The 26,280-nt window shown below is 36.7% G+C and overlaps 1 protein-coding gene across 1 annotated transcript in view; it reads left to right on the top strand.

Moving 5' to 3' along the window:
- CDH7 (cadherin 7) overlaps positions 1 to 26,280 on the top strand; it is an 85,307-nt gene that overhangs the window by 4,626 nt on the left and 54,401 nt on the right. Inside the window, exon 2 of the mRNA XM_033055776.2 lies at positions 4,241 to 4,651. Within this exon, the coding sequence (XP_032911667.1) occupies positions 4,442 to 4,651 (210 nt within the window). The 5' untranslated portion in view covers positions 4,241 to 4,441. The remainder of the gene's footprint in view (positions 1 to 4,240; positions 4,652 to 26,280) is intronic.

Raw genomic sequence — 26,280 nt, 5'->3', positions numbered from 1 at the left:
GTTCATAGATTAAGCTGGCACTGTGACACTGGTTGCAATGTGTGAGCAGAAGTCTGCAGGAATTTGCATTTTGGCTGCAAAGGTTAGGTGGTGCAAAGATGATCTCAAGAGCCTCCAGCAAGCTGCCCTATGGGGCTGGGGAAATCACAGACATGGGGAAGGAGGGCTTCCAAGACAATATCTATGAGATTGAAAACTTGTCCTTATCTACTGGTGCTCATTGTGACGCACAAACAATGAACACTAGACTTGATGAGTTGTTTTAGAAATTATGGAGAGAAGCAAAATATTCAGAGAGATTTTCAGTGGGTGTAAATTACCCTTAATTGCTTGCAGTGTGGGGGACTATTCCTTTAAGCTGAGGATCTTATTCATGATATGAATGTTTTCAACAAATCAAGATTGCCCCTTGGAGACAGTGCATAATAGTGTCTCTTTGACACTACCAGATTGTTTTGGCAAAGTAGAGTAGTAACATTTTTCAGATTAGCAGTGTAACCCAGTACACTGTGGCTTAAATATAGTTTCATTTTTTGTACAGCAGATGGGAGAAAATGTAAGTTTATGATGTGTATGGAATGAAGAGGTTGTTATTTTTTTCAAATGTGTATTCTTCAGTCTGAAGTTTTACATATCAGCCAGCTATTTAAGAACATAAACATGAGTGTTTAGATATCTAGTGGATATTTTTTATGCTTCATTTTTTGAGGTTTGTGTTTTTAGGGTTTTTTTATTCTTTCAGCTGTTCACTTGGATAGCATGTTACTGCTCAGTTAAGATGTGCTACCTGCACTGTCCAGACCACATAACTCTCCAAAATTGCGCACCAGTACTTTTACTTTCTTTTTTTATATTTGTGATTTCCAGGACTACAGGTAAAGCAAATAGGGAGAACAAGCTTAGATGTGAAAGCTAGAGCTTAAGGTTTTAAATACACTGGCAGACTATTTTATTTTTAAGGGTCTAAGTTACTTTTTAGGCTGGCAAAGTGTGAATGAGGAGATATGATTTGGTTTCTGCCTATTTGGGGAGGGGAGTAGCATTTGGGAGATCAGAAAAAAGATGCAAAGGTACACTTTTATTTTATGGTAGTTAATGATACCAATTAAAACTGTAAATATTTCTCAGTTTTGTACACCCTTGTTTGTGCAGAAAGAGACAACATTTCATAAAAGAGCATCTTTAAACGAATGTACAAAGTGGTTTCAGGTCAGTTTTGCCATCACACTCAAGTCAGTAAACACAGATGACAGTGAAGACACTGTAATCAGAGCACTGAATACCCTCTGTCACTGTCAGTGTTAGTTTTATCCACTGCTGCAAGTGCAACCCTGAACAATCAAGGTATGCCTTAATGAGGAAAAAACCAACAGTACCTCTTAGTTTTCAGTTTTATGAATGTTGTGACATTGCTTATGTGGTCTTGTGGACTTGATACTTATGGACGTGATAGAACAGGCGATGTTGATGTGCTAGTTATGCTTGGAGAAAATAAATTTTAAAAACTGTATAAAATGTATATCTATCTATCTATCTATCTATCTATCTATCTATCTATCTATCTATCTATCTATCTATATTAGTAAGAAAGTTTGTAAAATGCAATTTAATAAGTAATTACTCCCAAAACAGAAACTATTGTTAAATACAAGAGACTTCTGCTTTTGGAGGTATCACATATAAAACGCAGTGTGCTGGAAGAACTATAAATAAAAACCTAAAAAAACCAGGGCTCTAAGAGGAATAGGAAGAATTATCCTAAAGAAGAGAAAAAAGGGAGGGAAGAGTGTTTCAGAGCAGAAAGTGCATAAAAATAAATAAAATAAAAATAAAAATAATTGGAATTTTGGAGTCTGTGTTGTGAAAGTATTTGAGAATGAGTAAACCACAACAACGTTTTTTTTCCAGGAGGTGTGAGTATTCTGCTTTTCATCAGATTGTGCTGTCTAGCATATGGACTGTTTTTCAGTTGGTATTTTGGGTGCATTTTTCAGTTCTGTGCTGTGGCGTGTGGCTCGGGACCATGGCACTCCATATGGTGGCTTTCATACTTTCCTGCAGGTGTAAAAGAAAGGATATAAGAGAACACTGTTCGAGATAAAGGTTAGAGCAATTCTAGGTTTGAAATGTCTGTTCTGAGCAAGAACAAGACATTTCAAACTGCTTAGTGGAAAGACTCTAACATATTGTAAATGTTTTACTGACATTTCTTAAGAAAATCCATTTTGTATTTTTATCTCTGTTAAATAACAATCTGCTGCCTCTTTGAAATAAACTGACAGTTTATCAATATCAGATGTCTTTAGCATGATGTAACTTAGACACAGAGAGGGGAAATCAAGGATGCATAAACAGCCTCTACTACAAACAACACTTACTGTAGTTGAACAGAGCAGTAGTGAACATATCACAGGGAAAGCATAGCTACTTCCTTAACACTCACTGGCAGCCCTCTCAGTAATTACTGTCATATGGTCATGATTTACCCAAAGGGCCAGATCAAAACTGAGCTATGACTAGTTGGGATTAATCATTTCAAACTAGGCTCTTCTAACGAGGATGACACCTGCTTGTTAATCCTGCTGTGAGCAGAATTTTGGTCCATGTTGGAGTGATGTCTTTTATAACTGCAGTGTCATGTTTTCAAAATTAGGGTCTTTAGGTAAGGCTTGCCTATTCTCTCCATTGTGTTTAGGGAGACACTGGATTTTCCTATATGGAAGCTTTCAAATTGCTACTGCTTAGCAAACACGCTCAGTGGGTTTGTGGTTTATCCCACCAGCCTCTAAGCAAAGCCTTTCTGGTGCAGGGCAGTACCACAGAAGGGATTACTATAAAAAGGCTTTAAATACAGTCTGTAATCAGAAGAGCTTTTTATTTGTTTCATGTTTCTGCCCTCTAGGTACCTTTGGCAGCACGATGCATAGGCGTTCTGCAGCTGAAAGAGCCTGAAAACAGATAGTGGATATCGCATTTCACTCAGTGTTAGTAGTAATGAGTAGGACTATGATAATCAGTCCAGAGTGTTTAATGTGTGTGTGATTTAATGTCTAGCCTTTTTAGATTAATTAAAAGTGCAAAGGATGAAATCTTCTTTCTTCTGTGGCTTCCTAAGTAGCAGCAGTTCACTCCAAATTAATGCTGTTATCTATTTTAATTTCATCCTTATTTCCACTTCATGTCTGGCATTTTGTAAATGCTTCTTGTCTCCCTTATTGCTCACTTGGACAAGGAGGATGTCTATTTAAGACACAGGTTTGCTTACCTGGTGATTCTCCCAAAAGGCAAAGCTACGTTTGGTTCTGACTGGCAGAATTTATACTTTGAAAAGCATTATACTAATTATACATTTTTACATGGCAAAGAAGGCTTTCAGTCAAAAAATGCAGAAAAGAGTCTTGGTTAAGTATTGAAGTTTGTGTTTCTAAAAAAAAAAAAATTACTAAGTCCTGTGAGTTATTAAATGATTGAATTTTTAAATAAAACCTGATTTACATGTGTTAATGCTGAAAAATCATTTGCTATTAAATCAAGGTTTCATGGAAAATACAAAATGACACTATCTTCTAATCTTTCTGGGCATATTTCGGTATAAATATATAAAGTAGTCTAACATGTTTCTTACGGTACCTGACATTTGCTTTAGGAATGTAGTGAAATTGAGTGGGGAGACTCAGGGCTTTTCACCAGGTCAGGTTGAGATCAGAACAAATCATATCATCTGGTGTACTGTGACTAAGAATCAATCAAATTATTCTGATTCATCTTATGCTCCTTCATTTTACTTTTGAATTATATGGGAGAGAGTTAAGCTAGAATATGTCGCTGCCATTAGTACAACTTGCTGCCTGTAGCTGGTTTGTAATTATATCATAGAAATGGTGAGTAAAGCAGACCACGGCAGATAGAAGAGAAAATATCAAACCAAATTACTATAAATAACTACACTTACTCTGATTATTTTAAAGAGAAACAATTTGACCATGGGGAAAAAAAATGGTACATTAAGAGAACATTTAGGATAAAACTTTATGACTATAAATGCAGTTGTATCACCAGTAGTAATGCCATTGAAGAAGTATGCTATAAACTGAGAGACTTTTATAAACTCATTGGTATTTGATGAGGAGAAAAATAATAAGTGAACAGTTTTGATGCATGATGTGAAAGCTGCAAAGAATTTGAATTCTCTGAAAGAATTAAAAATTCTGACAACAATTCTTGTCTTTTTCCCGGATAGGTACCCATTACACCATTTCTTTGGTGAAGGCTATTCAGCAGTGGTGACATCTTCCTATCGACCAGTCTGCAAATTATTATCTCTGGACTCCCAGCTGACACCCTGCCGAAGGCTAAAGCTACTGAGACAACTGGAATTGTGCCTGCTTTGGTCAAGGTTTTTTCTTTCACCGAGGAAAATTAAAAAAAAAAAAAAAAAAAGATGAAGTTGGGCAAAGTGGAGTTTTGCCATTTTCTTCAGATGCTAGCTCTTTTCCTGTGTCTTTCTGGGATGAATCAAGCAGAGCTCACAAGGTCCAGGTCAAAGCCCTATTTTCAATCAGGGAGGACGAGAACCAAACGCAGCTGGGTGTGGAATCAGTTCTTTGTGCTGGAAGAATACATGGGTACAGACCCACTCTATGTAGGAAAGGTAGGGAATTTAACTAAACTTCGGAGGGTTCAGATGCTTGCTTTTTGATGTGTTTATAAGATGCAATCTAAAAATTGTAATTCTGTTACCCCAGAAGAGCAACACACTGCTTTCTTGTAAGAATGCAAAGTTCCTGTTACAATTTTCTGTAAGAGCTCTACATATTAGCACTGCTTGTTTAAAGAGTACAGTAATAAAAATATTTCACCACTACTGATAGAAAGAAAATATTTATTACTTATGCTAGGTTTTAAAACAGAGGGAAACAATGATGAGTATTCTTATTTGAAAATAATGAGGAGTATTCTTTTTTAAGAGTTAACAGTGAGTCCCAGAAAAAAAGAAGTTCTGTGTTATGTGGTTTGCTCCCTAAAACTCATCTTTACTGAAAGCAAGATAGAAAGAATCAGGCATCTGTGGGTGTGATGAGTGGAAAGGAGGGCATGACTGCATTACTGCTTTTCTTTGACATTGCCTGGCTGGCAGATTGGCACCTTGGGGGCCTCGCTGTCCTCTGTACACAGCACAGCCTTGTGGCTTTACCTCGCCTGGGATGGGCACAGGTCCAGTACAGAGCCAGCCCTTTTACATCAGGGCATCCCAAATGGTTCTTTCTGAGCGCCCGTCGCTGCACATGGAGCACGCTGAGCACAGCTGTGAATCCGGGACTTAGCTCATTTACTGCCTTGTGCTAGTGGGTAATACGCTGCCTTCAGCAATTATGCAGGGAAAAAGAAAAAAGCCCACAAAACAAAACCCCCTCTTGTGTTTCTCTGTAACATTTATGTGTAATCATCTTATTGAAAGGAAAACCCATTTTCTTGGTAATATCAGAATCAATAAATAGAGTTTCTCATTAAAATACAGCAAATGCATAGAAAACAAGGGAGTGACAGCTTTTGGCACTACAGCATGCTTACAGAAAAAGAGATGAAGTAATCTGAAATCCACTGCTTCAAATATACCAATGCAATGAATTTCAGCTTACTTAATTCATCCTACTGAGACAAAACCTTGATGTTTGTGTTAATACAGTTAAGCACTTAGAATTTAATCATGCCAACGGAATAATCAAGTTAAATAGGGAACTGCTTTCATGATTGCGGCTATGGTTGTGTTTAGGTGCTTTTCTGAATTGGGACTGGTATTTTGCATAATTTAACCCTTAAGAAAGCTATACTGGAATCAGAAATGTCATCTTGTATTACAGTGGTTATGAAAGTTTGGGTAAAGTTTTACGTTATGTAGCAGTCAGTATCCTTTCTGATGGCACACAGCTGCTGGTTGTCTGTGTGGGTTTGTCTTTTAGGCAAATTTGTCCCCATGTTGGAATTTCTCTTGTGGCTCTGGAAATGGCCTATTTGGCATTCTTTCCCTCTGATAAAAAAAGAAGTGTGGCTTGCAAATTTGAATTTCTCCCCTGGAAAAGAAGCATCTTGAAATACTCGAGTGAAGACTAGTTTTGATCTGTAGTAATTCTCATAGTCAGTCGATTGCTATATTATGGCCAAAAATGCTGTGGTAGTGCTATAGTACATGATATTTGCATGCATGTGGTTATTTTTAGCTTCACAGTCTGCTCTTTCCCGTCCTTTGCAAGAGTCCTAGCATTCACAAGCAGATATCTTCCAAAACACAACCTTTTTTAAAATTTTTTCCCCTGAAACATTCTGTTCCCAGCCTACTTTTGTATCAGAAATATGAATTGTTGGCTCAGGAATTTGTACCAGCAATCCATTTTGTAGGAAAAGCAGATAAAAAATTTCACTTACAAAAGAAAGCCCATCTTCCTGGAAACACAGTCCTTGCTGAGCATCTTGTAAGATAAGATGTGCCCAGTTCCTAACCTCCTCACTGGAGAGGCTTTTCACTGTGTGGCTCCTGAGGTGCAATCATGACCGAAGCTGCATTCCCACACAGGGGAGCAAAAAGGTGAAGAAATGAATTTCTTTCTGTGTCTTAACATATTATGTGTAGCACCACTCTGAAGTGAGCACCAGTCACCTTCCTCCCCCTCTTCTCTTAAAAACATTGGTGCTCTTATTTCAAATCCTTTGCAGACAGGTAGGGACAGACAAGACCAAGATTTGGATAGAAAGGATGGATTTTTTTTCCCTCTTTTTAATTTTTTCCCTTGGTGACGAAGCTGCAGCAAGCAAAAAGCTGCCATAACTCACTTTTCTCATCAAATGAAGTGGAAAAAGTGGCCAGACTCTGCAGAGTGCTCTGCTTCTGGGGAAGCCAGTCCTGTGCTACCTTATGTTCAGGATGCTTTGCAGGGTGCCAATCTAACTGCACATCCAGGAAGGAGGGACCTTCCTCCAGCTTTTAAGGGCTATGAGATAAAAAGGCTTCAGAAACACTCAAGCAAATGGAGCTGTAATGGGGAATACCATCTCCCTACCACTAATCAATTTTACAAAGCCCTAGGCAATTCTGGTTGGAAGGCAGCATTTGGGGGATGTTAGGGTTACATGGCAAATCATTCAAGAATTGTGAAATACCAATGTTAATTCCATGTTCAGCACTAGCTCTGTCCTCCTGGGTGTCTGCATGCTGCCACTTTAAGTACATGATCATGCAGGGTAAAATCCTATTCCTTTTAAATAATATAGTAGAATTCCTATTCACCTCAGAAAAACAAGTCCTTCCCTTAATTTTTCAGTCTTTTCATGTTCATTTAACAAGGCTTCACATCTATACCTTAGGTATATTGCAGCCTTCCTTCAGGACATCCTTTTTTTGTTTTCCCAAATGCATATGTATTTTTTTTATTGAGACAGCAGGGCCTGTTTCTCATGTGACTGGAAAAACCTCTGGAGGAGTTCCATTAAGTTTGCTCTAATAGGAGTCAGATGTGACAGAAGTTTGGTGCCTTTTTTTATTCTCTTCTTTTAAAATTTAGGTCTTTCCTCTCTATGATATGAATTTTAATAATCTTGGATGTAATTCTGAGCACCTCTTGGGAGGTGCTTAACATGTAATCAGATTGTGGACTGAACCGTAGACAATTCTTTTCTGTCGGTCAGCACAGCATATGTAATGTTCACTTGAAGAGCTGAAACATTTAACTGTTTAACGCATTAAACTGTTTGGATAGGCACTGTTCTCTTCCAGACAAGCCATGTAGGAGGTGAGGCAGTTAACTGTGATGCTTATTGAGCTAGAAGCATAGCTGGCTTCTGTTTCCCGGAAAATGTTTACTATTGCTTGATAATATGTTTTTGAGATATGTGTTACTCCATACTTTCCTTGTAAATGACGTTAATGGAATCTATTTGGAAAAAAAAAAGTAATACAGAGCAGTTATAAATTATTTGAAACATAAACACCTAAAATTAGGGAAAAGTGTATGCTATTATCTTGAATATTTGAAAAGCTATATACGGTCTTGTAATTGAAGTTTCCATGGGTGCACACTGGCAAAAAGGGGTGCAGTGAAAGTAGAACTTGAATGTTTTGTTGATACTTTTTTGGTTTTGTTATGCAACAATCAGACATCCAGGGTTTGGGTGTTTTTTGGTGTGGTGGGTTGGGGGTTTATTATTATTTATTTTAATGGCTTCTGCTGCAAGAGTGTCAGTCTCATCAAAAGCATTATAATGACACAAAATGTCTGCCAGTAATAGTTTCATTTTTCTTATTAAGAGGTTAAAAAAAAAAACCCAAACAAACAAAGGAAGCCACAAGTAAACCCAAAACAGTGAAACAAGTCTTTGAACTCCATGTGAGATGCTGTTTGATAGCTGGCTTCACTGTTTTTCTTTTGGATCCAAACCAACTCTCCTTTTCCAATGGTTCTAAATTTAGGTACAGTTACAGGGCAGTTTCAAGCTTTTTTGCTGAGTTGAACTCTTCTTGTCCCTTGAGATCTCACTAACATATGAAGAACAGAAAATAAAAGACAGAGATTTTTGACTGAGCACAAATCCAAGAAATGAATTTGTAACTTTGAGAGGCTCACTGGTAATTCTCAAAAATAATTCTTTGACCTTGTAAGATGCCCTGAGTGTTGTTTTTTATTTATAATGTAAGAGTAAATAAAGTGTAAGTCCTAACCTGCATTTTTTAGATTGTAAAATCAGGAAAAAAGGTTAAATGAGAGAACTGCAAGCATGCAGTTTCCTAGAGCTCTCTGTCATTGCCTTCCAACACAATTTTACCTGCCTCTTCTGATGTTTTAAGGTAAATAAACCCTTTGGATTCAATTTTCAAACATGGAAAAAGTGCATAAAAGCTAATATTTGCATTCTTATTTCCTGGGGGAGGGGCATACAAAAAAAATTGAAGTGAACATGAGCTTTTCCTATAAAATTAGGTCATTTAAGAGAATTTGCAGGTTTTGCAAGTTTTAAGACAACTTACAGGCAGGATGGGCAAATGGTTTTTAAAGCAGCTGTATAACAAGTTTATGTTATTATTAGCATAGAGAGTGGGTAGTTTTTTCCCAGTCTCCTCATTTTGGAGGGAAGGAGGCTGGATAGCGGAGGATACTGGGGTTTTGGGTTAATGTTTTGTTTCTCAAAGGTGTTGGTGAATATATCAATAAGGTGACAGAATTACTCACATACTATATTTATCTGTGATGTGACCTTGTCTCAGGCCATACAGATGCAGTCATCAGTAGGACTCGGTTCATAGAATCATAACCTGACAATTTCAGATGTGGTTGATGAATTTTGACTGAGTTGAATAAGAAGTGTCTTTGCTACTTTCTTTAAGGCAGTAAGTACTGTGGAAGTGCTGGCCACCCAGTGAAACTCAGACTGAACTTTGGGAATATTACTGGCATTTTGGGAAATGCAGAAGACATGGGGTGATATTACAAAGCTAAATATAGGTAAAAAGGACTGGGCTGCCTAACTTGCACATAGTGAAGAAGGAGGTCAGTCAGGTGCAATTCTCTGGAGGGATCTGACCCTTCTGCTGCTTCTAGAGGCACCCACAGGGACTAGGGCTCTCTGCTCAGCTTCAGTCTGTGTTTTTTTTCCTTCAAGCATCTTATGCAAGGTAAATATTCATGGCTGCTCTGCAAGTAAGCTCCTGGTTGAGACTACCCACAGCTCTGCAGATTTTTGTTCATTTTCCACCCCTAACAGTTTTGGAAAAAAACATTCAAACGAACCTAACTCAGACAAACTATTTTTCATCTGTCTTTGTGGCCTCTGTGTGGAAAACAGACACCATAATAACTCAGAAAGAAACTTTCCCTTTGTTATACTTTTTCCTCACTTTCTATTTGTGTTATCTTTACTTTTATCATAGTCTTTGAAGCACTGTTGTTTTATATACTCCCAGAAGGCCATTTATGAAAGGGAAAAAGCAAATCTGCTGTATTTCTGATATTTATCCATCTCAGAAACTCTCTGCTTTTCTGTGCTATGAAAATTGATAACAGTTGACCTTTTAAGTAAAATGGGACATGCCATTCCTTTCAAGTATTTTCCTACCACAAGTGCTGCAAATGGAATGAATGAACAGACAAAATAGCTAAGTCCTGCTTACTTACTTTATATATTTAATAGGTCTTGGGGAAGTGATGCTTCAGTTGTACTGCACAGGTATGACTTCACCATCTCAATTTGTTCTGTCAAGTCCCAATATCACACACAATTCTTCATTGGACAGTCACTGTGGCCTTTGTGATATTCCATGATATAGTTTAGGTGGATTACCCTGAATAACTGAGAGATGACTGACAATCCAAATATTCCCTCCTTAGCATGCACGGCTAAAGTGTCTCTAGGGAGAATGGTGAGATCAAGGCATACAGGAAGAATTAACCTAAAATCTGCTGCCTTTTCCTGGTAGATTGCATCAGCCTGTACAGCTACAGTGTAATTTCTTCTTTCTCTCTTTACCAGAAGTCCTCTTCTCTCATAGCTGAATGGATACTGGAGAAGGTTTTATGCTAGGAACTTAAAGTGAGGACAATTTCACAAGTCCAAGCACTAAAAGACAATTTGTATATAATTTCATTATTAGAAGTAATAATAGAGTTGAAAGACTTACGGTTGGATACTGAACCAGAACATGTAGTATTTTTGTCTCTTTCTATAACATAGAACATTGATCTTTAACATGTGCCATTACAGAAGAGGAAGGTTAGTGAAGGTGATGACAACCTCAGTAAATTAGGCAGCCCTCATGGCAATTTTTCGTTCGATGGCACATTCATGCTATTTATGTAATCCTGTAATACCAGTTCTGTATTTCAGCACACTGAGAGGCTCTACCTGCAGTGCTCTGCTCTGGATGTCTTTTGGTCATTATTTAAAACTAAATTTTATGAGTCTGACAAAATAGAAAAGCAAGAGCAAAAACTAATTTTGCAATTATATGTAGATGAGAGGCTCCTGTATGCTTGGTTGGTTATCAGAAAATGCCTTATTTTCAGGAGAGCATGAGATTTAAAACTCTGATGTCAGTCAAGATGATGCTGCTTCAGCTGACATTTTTAGTGATGTTCTGACATCCCCTCTCCTTTTCATCTTCTGAGATTGTACTTGGTCCCTTAGTTCTTGTTATTGGCTGTCATCCAGAATCCAGTTTTATGTTTGTCCTCTTGTCTCACGGTTCTGTGTTAATGGCATTGGAAATACAGCACTGTAAAAAACAGGGCTATCAGGAACTTTGGGTATTTGCATTGTTCTAACACTAAGGAAGTTCATTCATGAATTATTTTTCTAGCTAAAATGCAAACAAACACAACCCCTGCTCTGAGGCAGTGGTCTTATAAAGCAAGAACTAATAGCAGACTAAGAAGCAATGACAGAATTTAGAGAAGTATACTGTTAATCAACACACTTTGAGAACAGTGGGCCACTGGTATTGTTTTCTATGGAGATAGAATATTTATTTTTCTGAAAATGACACTCGTGCAACATTTTAAGATATTATGAACGTATAATAGTTCTTTCCTGCCTTTATTCCCCAGAGTTTATAGATGACAAGTTGGTTGAAACTTCTAAGTGCAGACATATTTAATATCTATGTTAGTGCAAGCCTACATCTTCTTTCAGACCAGTAAAGATAAAGGATGTTTTCCAATTGCTTTCAAAATATCAGACTACATATGCTTTATAGTTTTGCATCTTGTAGCCTACTGTCACACTACCTTTTTCATGTTGCCTTTTTTTCCTTATACATCTTCTGTTAGCCATAAGCATCTGTCTACAGATTCATTGGGCATTCATTTCATGTATTAAGTATTTTCCATGTGTCACTGCCTAAAAGTACTTCCAGGACTGTTGCTGCCTTGTCATAATTCTACTGCTGAATTTCTTCTTTGCTTCAAATTTGTTTTTAAATATTGCACTACATTTCTTAATTTCTTTTCCCCCCGTTTGTTTTGGTGGTTTTTTTTCCCAATAATCACTTAATAAAATAGCATCTGTGTACATATGTCAATGCTTCAGTGCTAACTTTAACCACTTAAACAGAGGACCTGGGAAAATATATTTAAAGATCATGAAAAAAAACCCAGGGAATGGTTCCTTTGTGTGCAATAACCTGACTTTTACACAAATACGCTGGTGATAACTACGGGAAAATCTCTTCAGTATAATCTTTTACTCTCAGCATTATGCATTTCCTTGGAAGAGATAACTGAGCAAAGTGCTAATTGTGAAACTGCTGAGAGAAGAAAGATGTTAATACACTAGGTTGCTCAGTTCTTTTAGAATAGCTATTAGCTACCTTATGCTACCAGCACCTTCTCTGTCACTTTTGCACTGGAAGAGACACTTACTGTCATGTAAATTAGAGGCAAGTAGCTCTTAGAAAAGACAGTGGAGTGTGTGCTCTAGGATAACTCTAATTCTGTCCAAACCATGGTCATGGTATGAGTACCAGCCTATACCAACAGCAGAAGTTTGAACATGTCATAATGCTTAATCTTTCATAACTTCAAGGTTATATAAGAAGGAGGATTAGCCAGTTAAAAATAGGGAGAAGGGCTGTTTACTTGATATCAATAAAGGTTTTGAACTGTATATCACTTGAGCTCAGTGTATAAATAGGAACTCCCTTATCCTTCCCTTACGCTTTAAGCAAGCATAAACTTAGCCAATGAAGAAGCTCAACAGACACTGATCACCAAAATCAATAAATAGGTTCATAAAATTCAAGAGTATATTTAGGATTATTTCTTGAAAACGTTCTTGAAAAAAATGCTACCATTAATAGTTCCGTCAATGTAAAAATATCTGATGATGTTACAGCCTTGTGCTATTGCAAAAATAATATTGTTATTTATGTAGGTGTAAGGCGCATAGTATGGTAGTAGCACACTACAAGTCATAAACATAGCAAAGGATAAGCCTTATTTTTTAATTCCAGATAAATAGGAATACCAAGACAGATATAGCTCTTTTGCATACAGAAGTTCATGAGCCAGTACTCATGTACCAGAAAACACAAAATATGCCTTACTGACTTGGTCTCAAGCTATTCTTTGCAGAGTCCTCCCCTGGGAGAAGAAGATAATTCTAAACATCCAAGAGGAAGGCAAAAAGTTTTAAAATATGTTTTAAGTTATGCTGTTCATAGAGTAACTGAAGATTTAGTCCAGAATCTTCAGATCAGTTTTATTGACTCTAGGAGACCATTTGAGAATACTGATATTGCAATACAAATATCTGGTCATTTCAAAATTGAATTTTTAACTCATACTTTATTCTGTAGATTTGTGAAATAGGAATAATGAGGATTTATTTGCAACATATATCAACATATTCCACATTTTGACAGTGAAGAAATAGTGCCTTGCTTTCATATTGCACTCTAATATTTCTAAAGCACCAAAGAGATGCATTGTGGCATTTCATGTGAGTGAAAAGGTGTATGCTAAGAACAACTGAGGACTGTCTGACATAATATTCTACCTATCACAGAAAATTCTTAGGCCCTCTGAGTAGAAAGAAGGAAATTTAAAGTTATTTTCTAGGTGATATAATAAGATTCTCCTGCATGAATTCCACAAAACATTGCCAGAGTCAAACTATTTCATTTAGTTTTCCTGTTTCTGTAAATTTCTGTGAGAAATTACCTTGAGGATTACTGAGACATGCAATTCTGTTGCTGTGGAGTATGTGTGAGAAGAATTGAACCCAAAAAGTTATTTTTCATTTGAAATTATTCCAAAATAGGGAAAATCTGGTAGTTGGATGGTATGTGTGTAAGGAAGATAAGCTGCTTAAACACTTCATACTGAGGTACCAAATTGTAACCCTGCTGACTAGGCAATCAGGCAATTCATTTTCCTTATACGGTAGGCAGGTGCTGTATTAGGCGAAGTTTAGCTTGTTATTCTGTAACAATGAAAAAGTTTTCAGACACAGCTGGGAAAAGCAGATGGTCATTTCTTAAGTTTCCATAATCATGGTATAAACATAATGCCATAAATTAGCAAAATACTTAGCTTGTCTTTCTTACACAATCTATGCACATTATACGGTCAGAGTGGGCATTTGGAAAATACTTGGCATATTTTTATGTTTCATTTTAACTTGGCAGGGCTGTAGTTCTACATAGTCTACGTATTAAAAACTGTTTAAATAATTCCACTTGCTCCTGGATGCTCACAATCTTCATTCATATGTAGACATTTATCCTTCCCACCCATCCTTCACCTTTTACCACTTAGCTGTTGCTTAGCCAAGCAATACTTTTAAGAGGTTTTCCTTTTGAGTTAACACTGTAGTCTTGTGCTGCTCCATACTGCTCTTTTATTCATCCCCTCTTATTTTGAATATCTTCTTGTCAGTGAAAAGCTGTGAACAAAAGCACACTATTGTAGATTCATCTAAACAGGAAATAAGCCAAGTGAAATGGTTACTTCCTTTTTCATTGTAAGATACAAATTGCACTATTCATGTTTGTTTCTTTCTTTGCAAGTTCATATCCACTACCATGCTGAGAATCTTAAAGCCTTATTGCTTTTCTGTTTATTCTGTCTTTATGCTGAATCAAGTGTACTTCTGAGTGAGTATCAGTCCCAAGGCAAAGGAAATAATGGTTGTTTGAAATGTTGTTTCAATTTGTTTGACTGAAAAACCAAATGAAGCCACTTCAAACAGAGATTTATGGAGCAAAGATACAGGAATTAGAATGATAGCAGTGATGAAGCATATACACAAATGGGTATATATGTATAGGAAATAATGGAGGGACCTCAAGGGATAATTCCTGCTTGTACTGACTTGTTTATTTAATTCAGAATTATCATAAGAGTCAAAATTTTAAGATTTTTTAAAAAGAAAATTTAAAAATTTTAATCTATACTTGTTTTAGTTTGGGAAAATAGAGATTGAAAAAGTTAAAGAGAAGAAAAAGCATGCTGAAGAATAAATGTGAGATGGGAAGGAACATAATTAAGCATTTTGCTTTGTTTTTATCCCTCTAGACCCTGATGTGAAACTGAAAGCAACATACCAAAGCAATCAATGAGAAAATAAATTTAAATTAAGGTATAACAATCTAATCACAGAATGGGTCAGGTTAGGAGGGAACACAGTGTGGTGTCTGGTCCAACCTACCTGCTCAAGCAGGGTCATCCCAGAGCACATGGCACAGGATTGTGTCCAGACAGCTCTTGAATATTTTCAGTGAGGGAGACTCCACAACTTCTGTGGGTAGCCTGTTCCAGTATGTGGTCACCTGCCCAATAAAAACATTCTACTTTGTGTTCAGGTGGAACTTCTGTGCATCAGTCTCTGCCTGTTGCCTCTTGTTCTATTGCTTGGCACTACTGCAAAGAGTCTGGCTCCATCTTCGTACCACCTCTCTTCAGACTCTTATAGACATTAGTGAGGCCCCCTTTCAGACATCTCTTCTTGAGGCTAAACAGACCCAACTCCCTCAACCTGTCCTTGTCAGAGGAGCTTCAGTCCCCTAGCCATCTTTGTTGCCTTCTCTTTGACTTGTTCCAGGAGTTCCATGGAGCTCCAGGAGTTCTCTCTTGTACTGGGGGTCCAGAACTGGACATAGCACTCCAGATGTGGCCTCACCAGGGCTGAGTAGAGAGGAAGGATCACCTTCCTTGAACTGCTGCCAGTGCTGTTCCTAATGCAGGCCAGGATGCCACTGGCCTTCTTGACCACAAGAATACACTGACCCATGGACATTTTGCTGTCTACCAGGACCCCTGGGTCATTCTCCAAAGAAATGCTTTCCAGCAGGTCGTCCCTGGTCTGTCCTGATCCATGGGGTTATTCTTCCCCAGGGGCAGGACCCTACACTCGCCTTTGTTGAATTTCAGACAGCTCTTCTCTGCTCATCTCTCCAACTGGTTGAGGCCCCTCAGAAGGGCTGCCCAGCCTTCTGGGATATAGGCCACTCCTCCCAGCTTTGTGTCATCAGGGAACTTACTGACGAGACATCTGCCCCTTCATCCAAGTCATTGATGAGTAAGTTAAATAATGGGCTTGGTTTTGAACCATGGGTGACCATACTAGTGACAGGCCTCCAACTACACCCCATGGCGCTGCAATCCTCTGGTTCTGCCAGTTCTCAATCCACCTCACTGGGCACTCCTTCAACCCACACTTCCTGAATTTGCCTATGGAGGTATTGAGAGAGACAGCACTGAAAGCCTTGCTGAAGTCAAAGCAGACAATACCTACTGCTCTCATTCTTCCAGGTAGCTATTTCATTGCAGAAGGCAATCAGGTTGGTCCAGTGTGACTTACCATTAGTGAATCCATGCTGACTGCTCCCCATCACCTTGCTGTCATGCACATGGGAATTTGAATGAGGCCAGGGATTGAAGTGAGGATCACTTTAGGTGTAGGTCTTGATTCCCTATGCTCTTTGCTAAAGAAGCTATATGCATCTGTATGGATCACACACTGGTTTAGGTCACGTTAATCCACTCCAGGGGTCTAGAAAGAAGGGCTGACTTGGTTATGTTAATAGAGATGGTAAAGGAGGCCAGGTAGCCAGAGATCCAGTAACATCTAGGTTTGAGAAATATGAAGGAGAGTAGGTTTGTTAACTAGCAGATGTATTTGAAAGAGACAAAAAGGTAAGTAAAGTTAATTTTTAATCAAAAAAGGAAAATGCCATGTGCAGCAAAAATCTGTGACACAAGACATCAAAAGCAAATATCATCAAGACAAAAACTAGTAGATCAAGGTTTTATGCTTCTTTAATGAGAGTAAAGAACAATGAATAGAAAATAAAAGATGTAAACATTTCTTATAAAACATTATTGGAGAGGGCTGGCGAATTTGGAATTTGTTCAAAAAAACCTAAAACACGAGAAGCAGAGTGCCAAACAACACAGGACAAGACAGAATAGCATTCTATACATATACGTTCCAAGAATTACTGGGTCAAGATAAAGCATGAATAAGTAAAAAGCAACATGAAGGTCTGGTGGAGTCCAAGTAAGTCTGAGCTCCCAGCAGACAAATGGAAGGATGTAAATATGTGCAGCTGCCAGGAAAGTAACTGAACCATGTCCAGACTCTTTCAAAATAAATACTCAAAATCAAAATGATCAGTTCTCTGATCTACCACTAAAGAAGGCAGCTCACACCTTACAAAGCAAATTTTTTCTTGGGAGCTAAAGGGATGAAATAATGGCACCCATAGTATTCAGAACTTTAGTAGATACCTTTCCTTCTATACTGATATTTTGACATTAATGATTTCATGTAACTATATTTCCTCCCATCTGTTTGCAGGCTGCATGATAATTTTTTCATGCAGACTAATTTCAATGTCCTGTCAAAATCAGATGCTGTTCCATACTATGTAAGTAACAGTATCACATTCAACAATTTCCATTAATCTCTTATTTTAGTAAGCAGACATGGGTAGATGGTGATGGTCCATTCTGCTAGTCTGATGACAAAATCATCTTTCTGGATTTTTATTTTTTTGGCAATTTTCTTCTAGTAGCACAAAATTAAGTCAATGACTGCTTTTTGTGCGGGATGATACAGACTGAGGGCCCAGGTGCTTTGTCAGGCTTCCAAAATACCTGCCAGGCAGAAAATGAGACTGTGAGGAAGATGGAAAGATTAAGATGTGCACACTGATGACAGATCTTTCTGATTTAAAGATATAAGGGACTGTATCTGTATACCATATTAAAAAGGGAAGATATTTACCTTTGCTTCTGAAATTATGTTATCATCTGTGTTTTAGACAGTGGCCCACTTTCCAGTTCGGATAATTTGATGCATGCTTTGTATTATACTTAAAATGCAAAATAATTTTGGAACACAGTTTGAGGCTTTAGCAGGATGTGCTGACAATTTTTGTTTCAGATTAAATTTTTTGGAAAACTACTCTGTAAAATAATTAGCAGGATAAAGGGGAAACATGCTGCAGATTCACCTTCAAGGTTACAAAAGTTAAGTTTATTAGCGCGAACAAAATGATCTGCAGTATCACAAATTTTTCTGGAATCAAACATTCCTATACCTTTAAATAACCTTTACTGATAATAAAACTTCAGTAGAAATTACATCTGTGTTATTGGAGAGAGTTATGGAGTGAAACCAGTTTTTTTTTCTTTCATAGTAACTTATATCTGGTGAAAATATAGATACAACTGAGGATGAACAGTACATTCAGTGTATGTAAAAAAAAAAAAAAGTGCATCTTTGGTTTGCAACATAATTAGTGCAATAAAATAAGGTAGATTTTCTTAAACATTAAGGTACCATTTAATAAAGTTTGGCAGAGGATAACATCACTTTATTAATAATGTCTTGCAAGGCAAGGTAAGAGTTATTCTGCATATATTCCTGAAATTGTCTGTCTCAGTAATCAATAGACCCTCCTGTAATTCTGGGCTCAACAAAAGCATTTAAAACAGTTAAAATTTTTATCTCAGTATTTAAGGTGGAACGTAATTTTTAGCTCATTATTCAGGTGGAGTGTCAGAAGCAGCTACTTCCCATGGGAAGTTACTTGTTACATGGGAAAGGCTGCTCAGGGACCTGAGTCTTCACATTGGCTTGGAAACTCATACAAAAATACAATGATTTAATACGTATCTGATTGTTTACAGACTAGCAGAAAATTTGCTCTTAAAAGTGACTGCATAAAATTACACTGTGTTACTCAGTAGATGAATTCTATGTGTGAGTCACACCTGCCTGTTCCAGTGATAATTTTTTCCCACTTATTATTGCCATTAATCCTGCTGAGCTAAAGCAGCTGAGAGACAGCAAACTGAGTGTCATCCACAGACTTGTTTGCTGTGTTCCACTGACTTACACCTGCAAAACCCCATTTTAAGCTTTGGGGCCCTACATTTTAACAATGAGAACAGAATCTGAAGATAGCAAGGGTTTTACTTGTTTGTGTAGCCGGGGTAAGACTCAACCAAGATCGCAATGACCTGTTCATTGCATCTGAAGTGCAAGACAAAAAAGGGCATTGTCGGTTTTGTACTACCACTTTTTATCATGCTGCATATTAATATAAAGTCTGTTTACTATCCTAATGCATTTATTAATGATGAAATTGGCTTAGTTGGCTAATTCATTTTGTTTTTTACCGGGTTAACATTGAATTTACTAGATTTGCTATTGAACAACTACTATCTGTCCACTTGTACCACTATTTTTGCCTATATATGGACACAAAAGCATGTTATTATAAGTGAACTGGCATGCTTTACCTTTGACAAAAATTATTACAGAATTAAATAGTGTACTCTTTCTCTTTTGCTCTCTCATATAGGCACTGGTTTTACCTTCCAGTCTTCCACAAGTTTTAAAAGTAGATGCAGAGCAAACTGGAGGGTATTCCGTATCTTGAACTGTCATGAACACTGAGCACCAGTGATTGATGACTTCTGTGAACAGCATGCTTTAGAGTTTCCCATGAATTCTTCACTGAAAACAAATTTTAAAAATCCCTGAACAATTTATTTGCCTTTTCGTAAATTGTGTTGGGCAAACATGAATAGAGATTAATGGAGAAAAGTGGAAGAAGTGATGAAAAGGACACATGTAAGAAAAAAATGAGCCGGTCACAAACTCCTAGAAGAGCAGGGGTACTATTGGACAATGGATTCAACAGGTAGACATATGGAAAGAGTGTGGCTGAAGAAACACAGCAACCTTTGTACACATATATAAACCAGAGACAAGTGGAGAATATAAATTCTATCAGTGAATCACTAGTGAGATTAGGAAGCAGAACTTTCTGTTCACTTCAAAAAGTTTGATTTTAGTGATTTGAAATGTGTAAATCCTTCATTAATTTGACTAATTTGCTTGTGACTTTTCTTTGCAGAAGCTCTTATTTGTGTTATTTTCACAAGGTAATGTTCATCTATTTGTAAACAACATAACTATTTACTAAAATGCCACTGTGTTTACATGACAACTTGAGCAATTTTGAAAGGAAAACGTTCAGCAAAATAACATAAGTAAGAGATTTTTGTTTCATGTGCAGAAACAGCTGCTATTTGAAAAATATTTACTGAAAATAACATTTTCCTTATCAACAGATATAAAAGTTTGTCAGTATCAGTGTACAAGGCTCAGAGGCTAATGAATAGGGATATAATTAATTATTTATTTTTCCTTAAAATTACAGGATCCTCAATTAATAGAAATAGTGCTTTTTTTTCAGTGCACAGAGCTGTGCTGATTTACACCAAGCTTTATAGGACTTCCCTGAGGGGACTTTCTTAAATGAAATGATCATTCTAATGGACCCCACAGAAGGTGTGAGACAAAAGTGGAAATGCCTTGAGATAAAGTTCTGAACATTACAATTGGTGACAGAAGGCCTATCAATAAGAGAGTAATCCTATAAAAATACAGAAAGATCAGATTGTTTGTCAAATTAGACTTGCTTTAATATGGATGCATGTAAGGGGATAGCAAAGGAGCTGGAAACTTTCCATCTGCTTTGTACACAAAGTGATTAGATTGTGATCACTTAGTCCAAGAGGATAGAAATGATGCACAATTCTGCCAGGATGAGACATGCAAATTGGATCAATTAAGCTTTGAGAGTGCTCAGACAATCTGGTAGAAAGTTTACATGCTGTGTCAAGTGAAACTTAGCAAAGATCAGTCTTGGATGCTGGGGGCAAGTATTATAGTGATTTAAACTCTAATCTCCAAAAGTAATTCATTGTTTTCAGATTTAGTAATAAAATGGATCAGATACTATAATAAAACAAGCAGATAGTATAATAAAAGATCCCTTTAGGACATGTTTGATGGTACATCAGAAGTATGACAGAGAAAATAGTAGCAGTCATTTGAGTTGTAACATTTGAGGTAGATGAGAGTAAATTCAAATGACTGATTTTGTTTGCAGCTGTCAGAATCACACTTCTAGTAACTCCTGTACCTTTATGCTCACCACAATGATTCAGAAGCAGGGAATATTCTCATAAGTGCTACTGTGCACTATGTGCACTATTTTCATTGCACCAAAGCTCACTCAGAAGGGGATAACAAGAAAATTATCATTAGGTAAGAGTGCTGACATTTCAACAGAGACCACATAAGAATTTGAATTATGTATCCTTTTCAGTGTCCTTTATAGTGTCAAAAGGACATGTTGTTTTAGATAATCAGAGGGATCTCTATGGAAATTGAGAATTCCCAATATATGTGAAATACTAGAAGCCTCAGAAATAAGCTTTGAAAGAAGACACTAAAATTTTCAGTAGAATCCAGATAGCTTACAGAATTAGATACAGGTCTGTACAATTTTAATTTTAAGGTAGATTCAGAAAACAGTGTAAATAACACATTCCATTTCACTATTTTCTTAAAATTTGTTTATCAGGGGCTCATACATTGACTGTATCACCAGCATTTAATGGCTATGAATAATGAATATGCTATGGTGAAAACAGATGAAAAAGTCTTGATTTGGCATCATCATTGTATGTGGCAAATCTCATATCCATGTTGGTTTTTTTTATTTTAAATACAAGTGAAATTCAATCTTAGCTCATAAATATCTTTTCACATCATTTGAAATGTCAAAATATGATTTAAGGAAACAAGGTATAATGACTGCAGAGGAATTTGATGAGATTTTCTTTGTTAAATGCTCATTGTGAACACTAGCAAAGAAAAAGGCACCAGGAGAGCACTCCGTTTTACATAGAACTGATAAAATCCTTCTAAGCTGGGGGGATTTACAATTAACCTAGTATTGTTCATGTTAAGACAGTTTTTATATGGGTTTGAAACAGGCATTATCCTCCCCCTCAAACATTTTCTGAAAAACAAACGGAAAACATGGGCATTAAGAGCATTTATTTCCCAGCCCTTAATCCTGTGGAGTTTAAATGCCTATCAAGATATGAATTACTATCTTGAGATCAGCCCAGTTATATCTGAAAACCCTTGCAGGCCTGCAAGTTTGAATGGTTAAAAAAAAAACAAAACAAAAAAAACCTAGAGAGAAATCAAACTTCTTAAAGTATCTATTCACGAAGGATCACTTTAAATGATCTGAACAGTTTCAAGCAGACTTTCAAGTGTCCATATTTACTGTGCATACCCTGCTTCAGCTTGTTCTGAATACTGAACAGCTACAGTGTGAATTTCTGAAATGAAATCTCTTTATCTTTCAATGCTGCTTCTTATAATTAGGCATATGTGACACACATGTTCATTAAAGCAACCTTCCTCTTTGAACAGGGGTTAAGGCACTATTTAAGAAGGGTACTTAGGCATATGCTTAGTACCAGCTTTCATGACTGTTAGGCAAGTCCTGACATGATGCACATAGATAAGGATGATTTCCTAAATTAGAAAATTCTACAACAGGTTTAATTTGATGTAGCACTGGGTTAAATTTCCCTAGGTTTTCAAGTGAATTTTGAACAATGGGCTGTGAATTAACTAGCCAACATATGTATGGGTGGATGGATGGACTTGAGAAATAATTTTGGGTAAAAATCAGTATGATAAACTATCTTCAGTGAAACACATAATAGCAAGGGAAAGAAAATAAAAATTGTCTTATCGTCTATTGAAACAAAAGAGTGTATTATTTGTCATTCATTGTTTTACCTTTACTTTTACCTTTACTGCAGAGTTAGAAATGGGTCACAGTAGTAAATAGAAAGCATTTTACAGAAATATTAGGGTGTTTGATCCAACCAGTCTCTAAAAGAGGTTCCTAATTAAGTGCAACAATTAGCTTTGTTTTATGATAACAAATTAACCAAAGGATTATTTTGCTCTTTTTACCTGAACTCATTTTAAGACACAAGTGTCTACATGAAGGTGTCTATTACTCCACTTTATTTGACCATACACTGGCTTTTCATCTTACATTGTCATACTGGCAATGAAGCTCTTAATGCTTTACTATAGATACTTATTCCTGACCTTTTCATATGAAATAATTTACTCATTTTAAAATGCTGTAGTGAAATTTTGTGCTCAGATTCTCTGTTACTGACTTATTTCCTTGACCCACTGTCAGTGCTGGGCAGTTGTGACTTTCTCCACAACAAGCCTTCCAAGGTACTAATTCTGCCCAATGTGTGCATTGTGTCAAAATCTTAATTTTGCACTTCAGGTCTAGGAGTAGTCCCATTGATTTTAGTGAGAAGACCTATGGGATTAGAGTTGTGAAAATGCTTTGGGAAATACCTGGGTTGTGTGAAATATTATATAACACATAACCAATTTCATGTGGAGAACTGTCAATTTAAAGTTGACTATGTATCTTTACTGAAAGTCAGCATCAAGCATTTCATTTTCTTCAAAGATATAGAATTTTATAAACAAACACAAAAGTAATTTAGTTTCTAAGAAGAAAAACACAATGATAAACACTGTTTTCCTGACATTTGTATTATCATTTTTGGTAAAAATTAAAATGAAAATGAGTATTTAGACCAACATGTACATTCTGTTTTGTTCAGGCAGTTTTGTAAACATTAATTAACAAGTCCATAACTGTTTTCCGGAAATTAAATATTAGTGAGTATGTAGGCCCAGTTAACTACATTTTTTCTGTATTGAAAGTCTTTAATAATTAAAACAGTCAGATCATACTCTCTTCTGTAGTCCAGTACTTTGTAAGCTTCTCCATACACATAATCCTAGTTACTTGCACTGCTTTACAGTAAGGTATTTGGCCATTGTCTTCCAGTCCATCAGGCTGTCAGCACTTCCCACTAACACACAAGGTAAGATTATGAGTGGATCTTTAGTAGCATTAAACTTTCAAAAGCAAATTAAATGTGAGGAATTGATACAACATAAAACCAAAATGAAAACAAATGAAAAAAGCTCTACACCCTCTGGGTGTCTGTTCCTTGGTACTAATGTTCTTTGGAAGCAGGTTCCTATGAGAGAAATCATTATCAACCAAGCAATGCTGCAAGCTATTTTGGATAGTTGAAGCAGAAAGAGGATAATCACTCTAAACTATAGATCAGTAGTTTGACAAAGAAGAGACAATATGGGAGTTATAATTTCCAATCTAAAATAAATACATTCAGTATAAGTACATATCTTATCTCAGAAAATGCTTTAATACCAAATGAATTTTTGCTTGTAAATTTGTTGTTATTGATATGGTAGTCAAACAAGAAGCGTGTATGATTATTTTTTCTGTGCAGTGCTGTTACAGATAATTCTATAGATTACAGAGTTAGAGATGAAAAAATAGATCCTCTAATGTGGTCTCATTTTCCATGGTTGAAATCCTAGGCCCAAATTATTATGGCTGAGTAGAAAAAGCATTATGGGAGAAACAGCTTTCCAATTACCATATTTGTGTTCTAATTTCTTATTTCTGTTTTCAAGGACAGATAAAAAAGTAAAAGCATTATTTTTTTGTTATTGAAGGTACATAAATTCTGTTACTGCCTTTCTTGTTCCATTTACCCTCTTTCTCTTCTGTCTGTGATATATGGGATAATGCATTAATGTGTTGTCTGGTCATAATAACTAACTAACTAGCTAAAAAATAAATAAATAGCCTATATTGAAGTAACAATTAATAGAAGTATGTACAGTGGTATAAGAACAGAAAGTATTCATTTTACTATAAATAGATATATTTGTGCACCTAGGTATGTGTTTCATCCAAGAAGAATACATACCTAAGAAACAGTCTTTCACTGTATGTGTGTTAATACTGTGCAAAGTATATTTCATGTATAGTGAGGAAGTAATTTGACAAGAAGAATTAGTGAAGTTTCTTGAAGGTTCTCTTTCTGGAAGCTGCTGCACGTATATAAACTTTTCGAGCTGTGGGCATCTGCCAACCCAGAAATATTCTTCTATGAAGAATGCTGAGGACTTTGGTATTTGCTTGCCATGCTACGTTTTTTTAAGCCTGAACACTTTTGTAGAAGCCATATGTGGGGAATGCAGGGAGGAAACATCCTTAAAACAAGTTTGTTATCCTACTGAAATAGAGTGTAGGGACTTAAAGGGAATTTTGTCTTACAGCTTCAGGGATTCTTGGCAACAAAATAAATCAAATCACTGGACCAGCAAATACATTGCTTTAGTATATAACAGCAAGTTGTATGGTGCATTATGAATAGATATGGATGATGTGGAAATGCTGTTGACATGTATGGAAGGGAATTTAGGCCCTTTCCTGGAGAAGAATTAAGACCCAAAATACAACTAGTAAGAATAAACATTCAGCAATTTGTAAATAGTGTTTCACTGCAGTGCTATTTTCACATGATTTAATTGTTTTAGGCACTTGAATAAATGAGGTTTGAGTCATTGGTTTCTTTAATCAAAAATTAAATCTATTTGAGAAAAAAACAGCTGCTTTTGTATAAAAAGTGAGTCAGATGGTAAATCCATTCCATGTTGACTTGTCAATGTTGCTGTTTTGTTACCAAGATATTTAGAATGAGTACTCCAAGGAATAAATACTGATAGACTGATAGTAATGTGGGAAAGAAAACAACCACTACCACCACCAAAAAAGAAAAAAACGCCCAAAAAAACCCCAAGGCTAATAGAACTAAAAAACCCAATCAGAAATTAATATTGAAGACCTCTATAAAGACTCCAATGTGCACGTTGTCTGCAGACAATGTGGTCTTTTCCATTCTAAGAAGCCTATTTCTGAAAAGTTTGAAGCCTGTGTGTGAGGGTAATGCAGGTCTCTTCCAGTTCTTGTTAGGAACATGTTATGTTATCTATAAGCTCTTGGTGGTGCTACAATACAGTATTGCTGTCCCCCCACCCCCAATAAATATTATGCAATTAGTACATGATGATGCATAGCATGCAGATGGTTTTTACCTCCCAAAGCTGCCAAACTCTTTTTAAGAGTGTGAATGACAAATAGTCATTTTGGGGAGTGACATGTCATGATGATGGCCCATTAAAACTCCTCAAGAAAACTCAGCCAGCTACATATGCCCACTCAGCTCCATCCACAGCAGCAGCTGCTTCTGAGCTCCTCCTGTAGCTGCAGTAAACTTAATGGGCTGGCTGCACAATTCCCTGTCGCCACAGGGCATTTTGTGCTCTTATTAAAACTGGGGAGTGGAGAAGGCACAGATTTGTGACTGCAGCAGCTGCAGAGACTGGAAAAGAAGAGGACAGCAAAAGGAAGGGTGTATGTGTGTATGTGTGTGTGTGTGCATGCACATGTGTACATTTACATACATGAAAGTAAATATAGAT

This window comes from Catharus ustulatus, chromosome 1, assembly GCF_009819885.2.
Source record: "Catharus ustulatus isolate bCatUst1 chromosome 1, bCatUst1.pri.v2, whole genome shotgun sequence".
NCBI classification, from domain to species: Eukaryota; Metazoa; Chordata; class Aves; order Passeriformes; family Turdidae; genus Catharus; species Catharus ustulatus.
The sequence above is the reverse complement of the archived record's forward strand: the minus strand, read 5'-3'. Positions and strand labels throughout refer to the sequence as shown.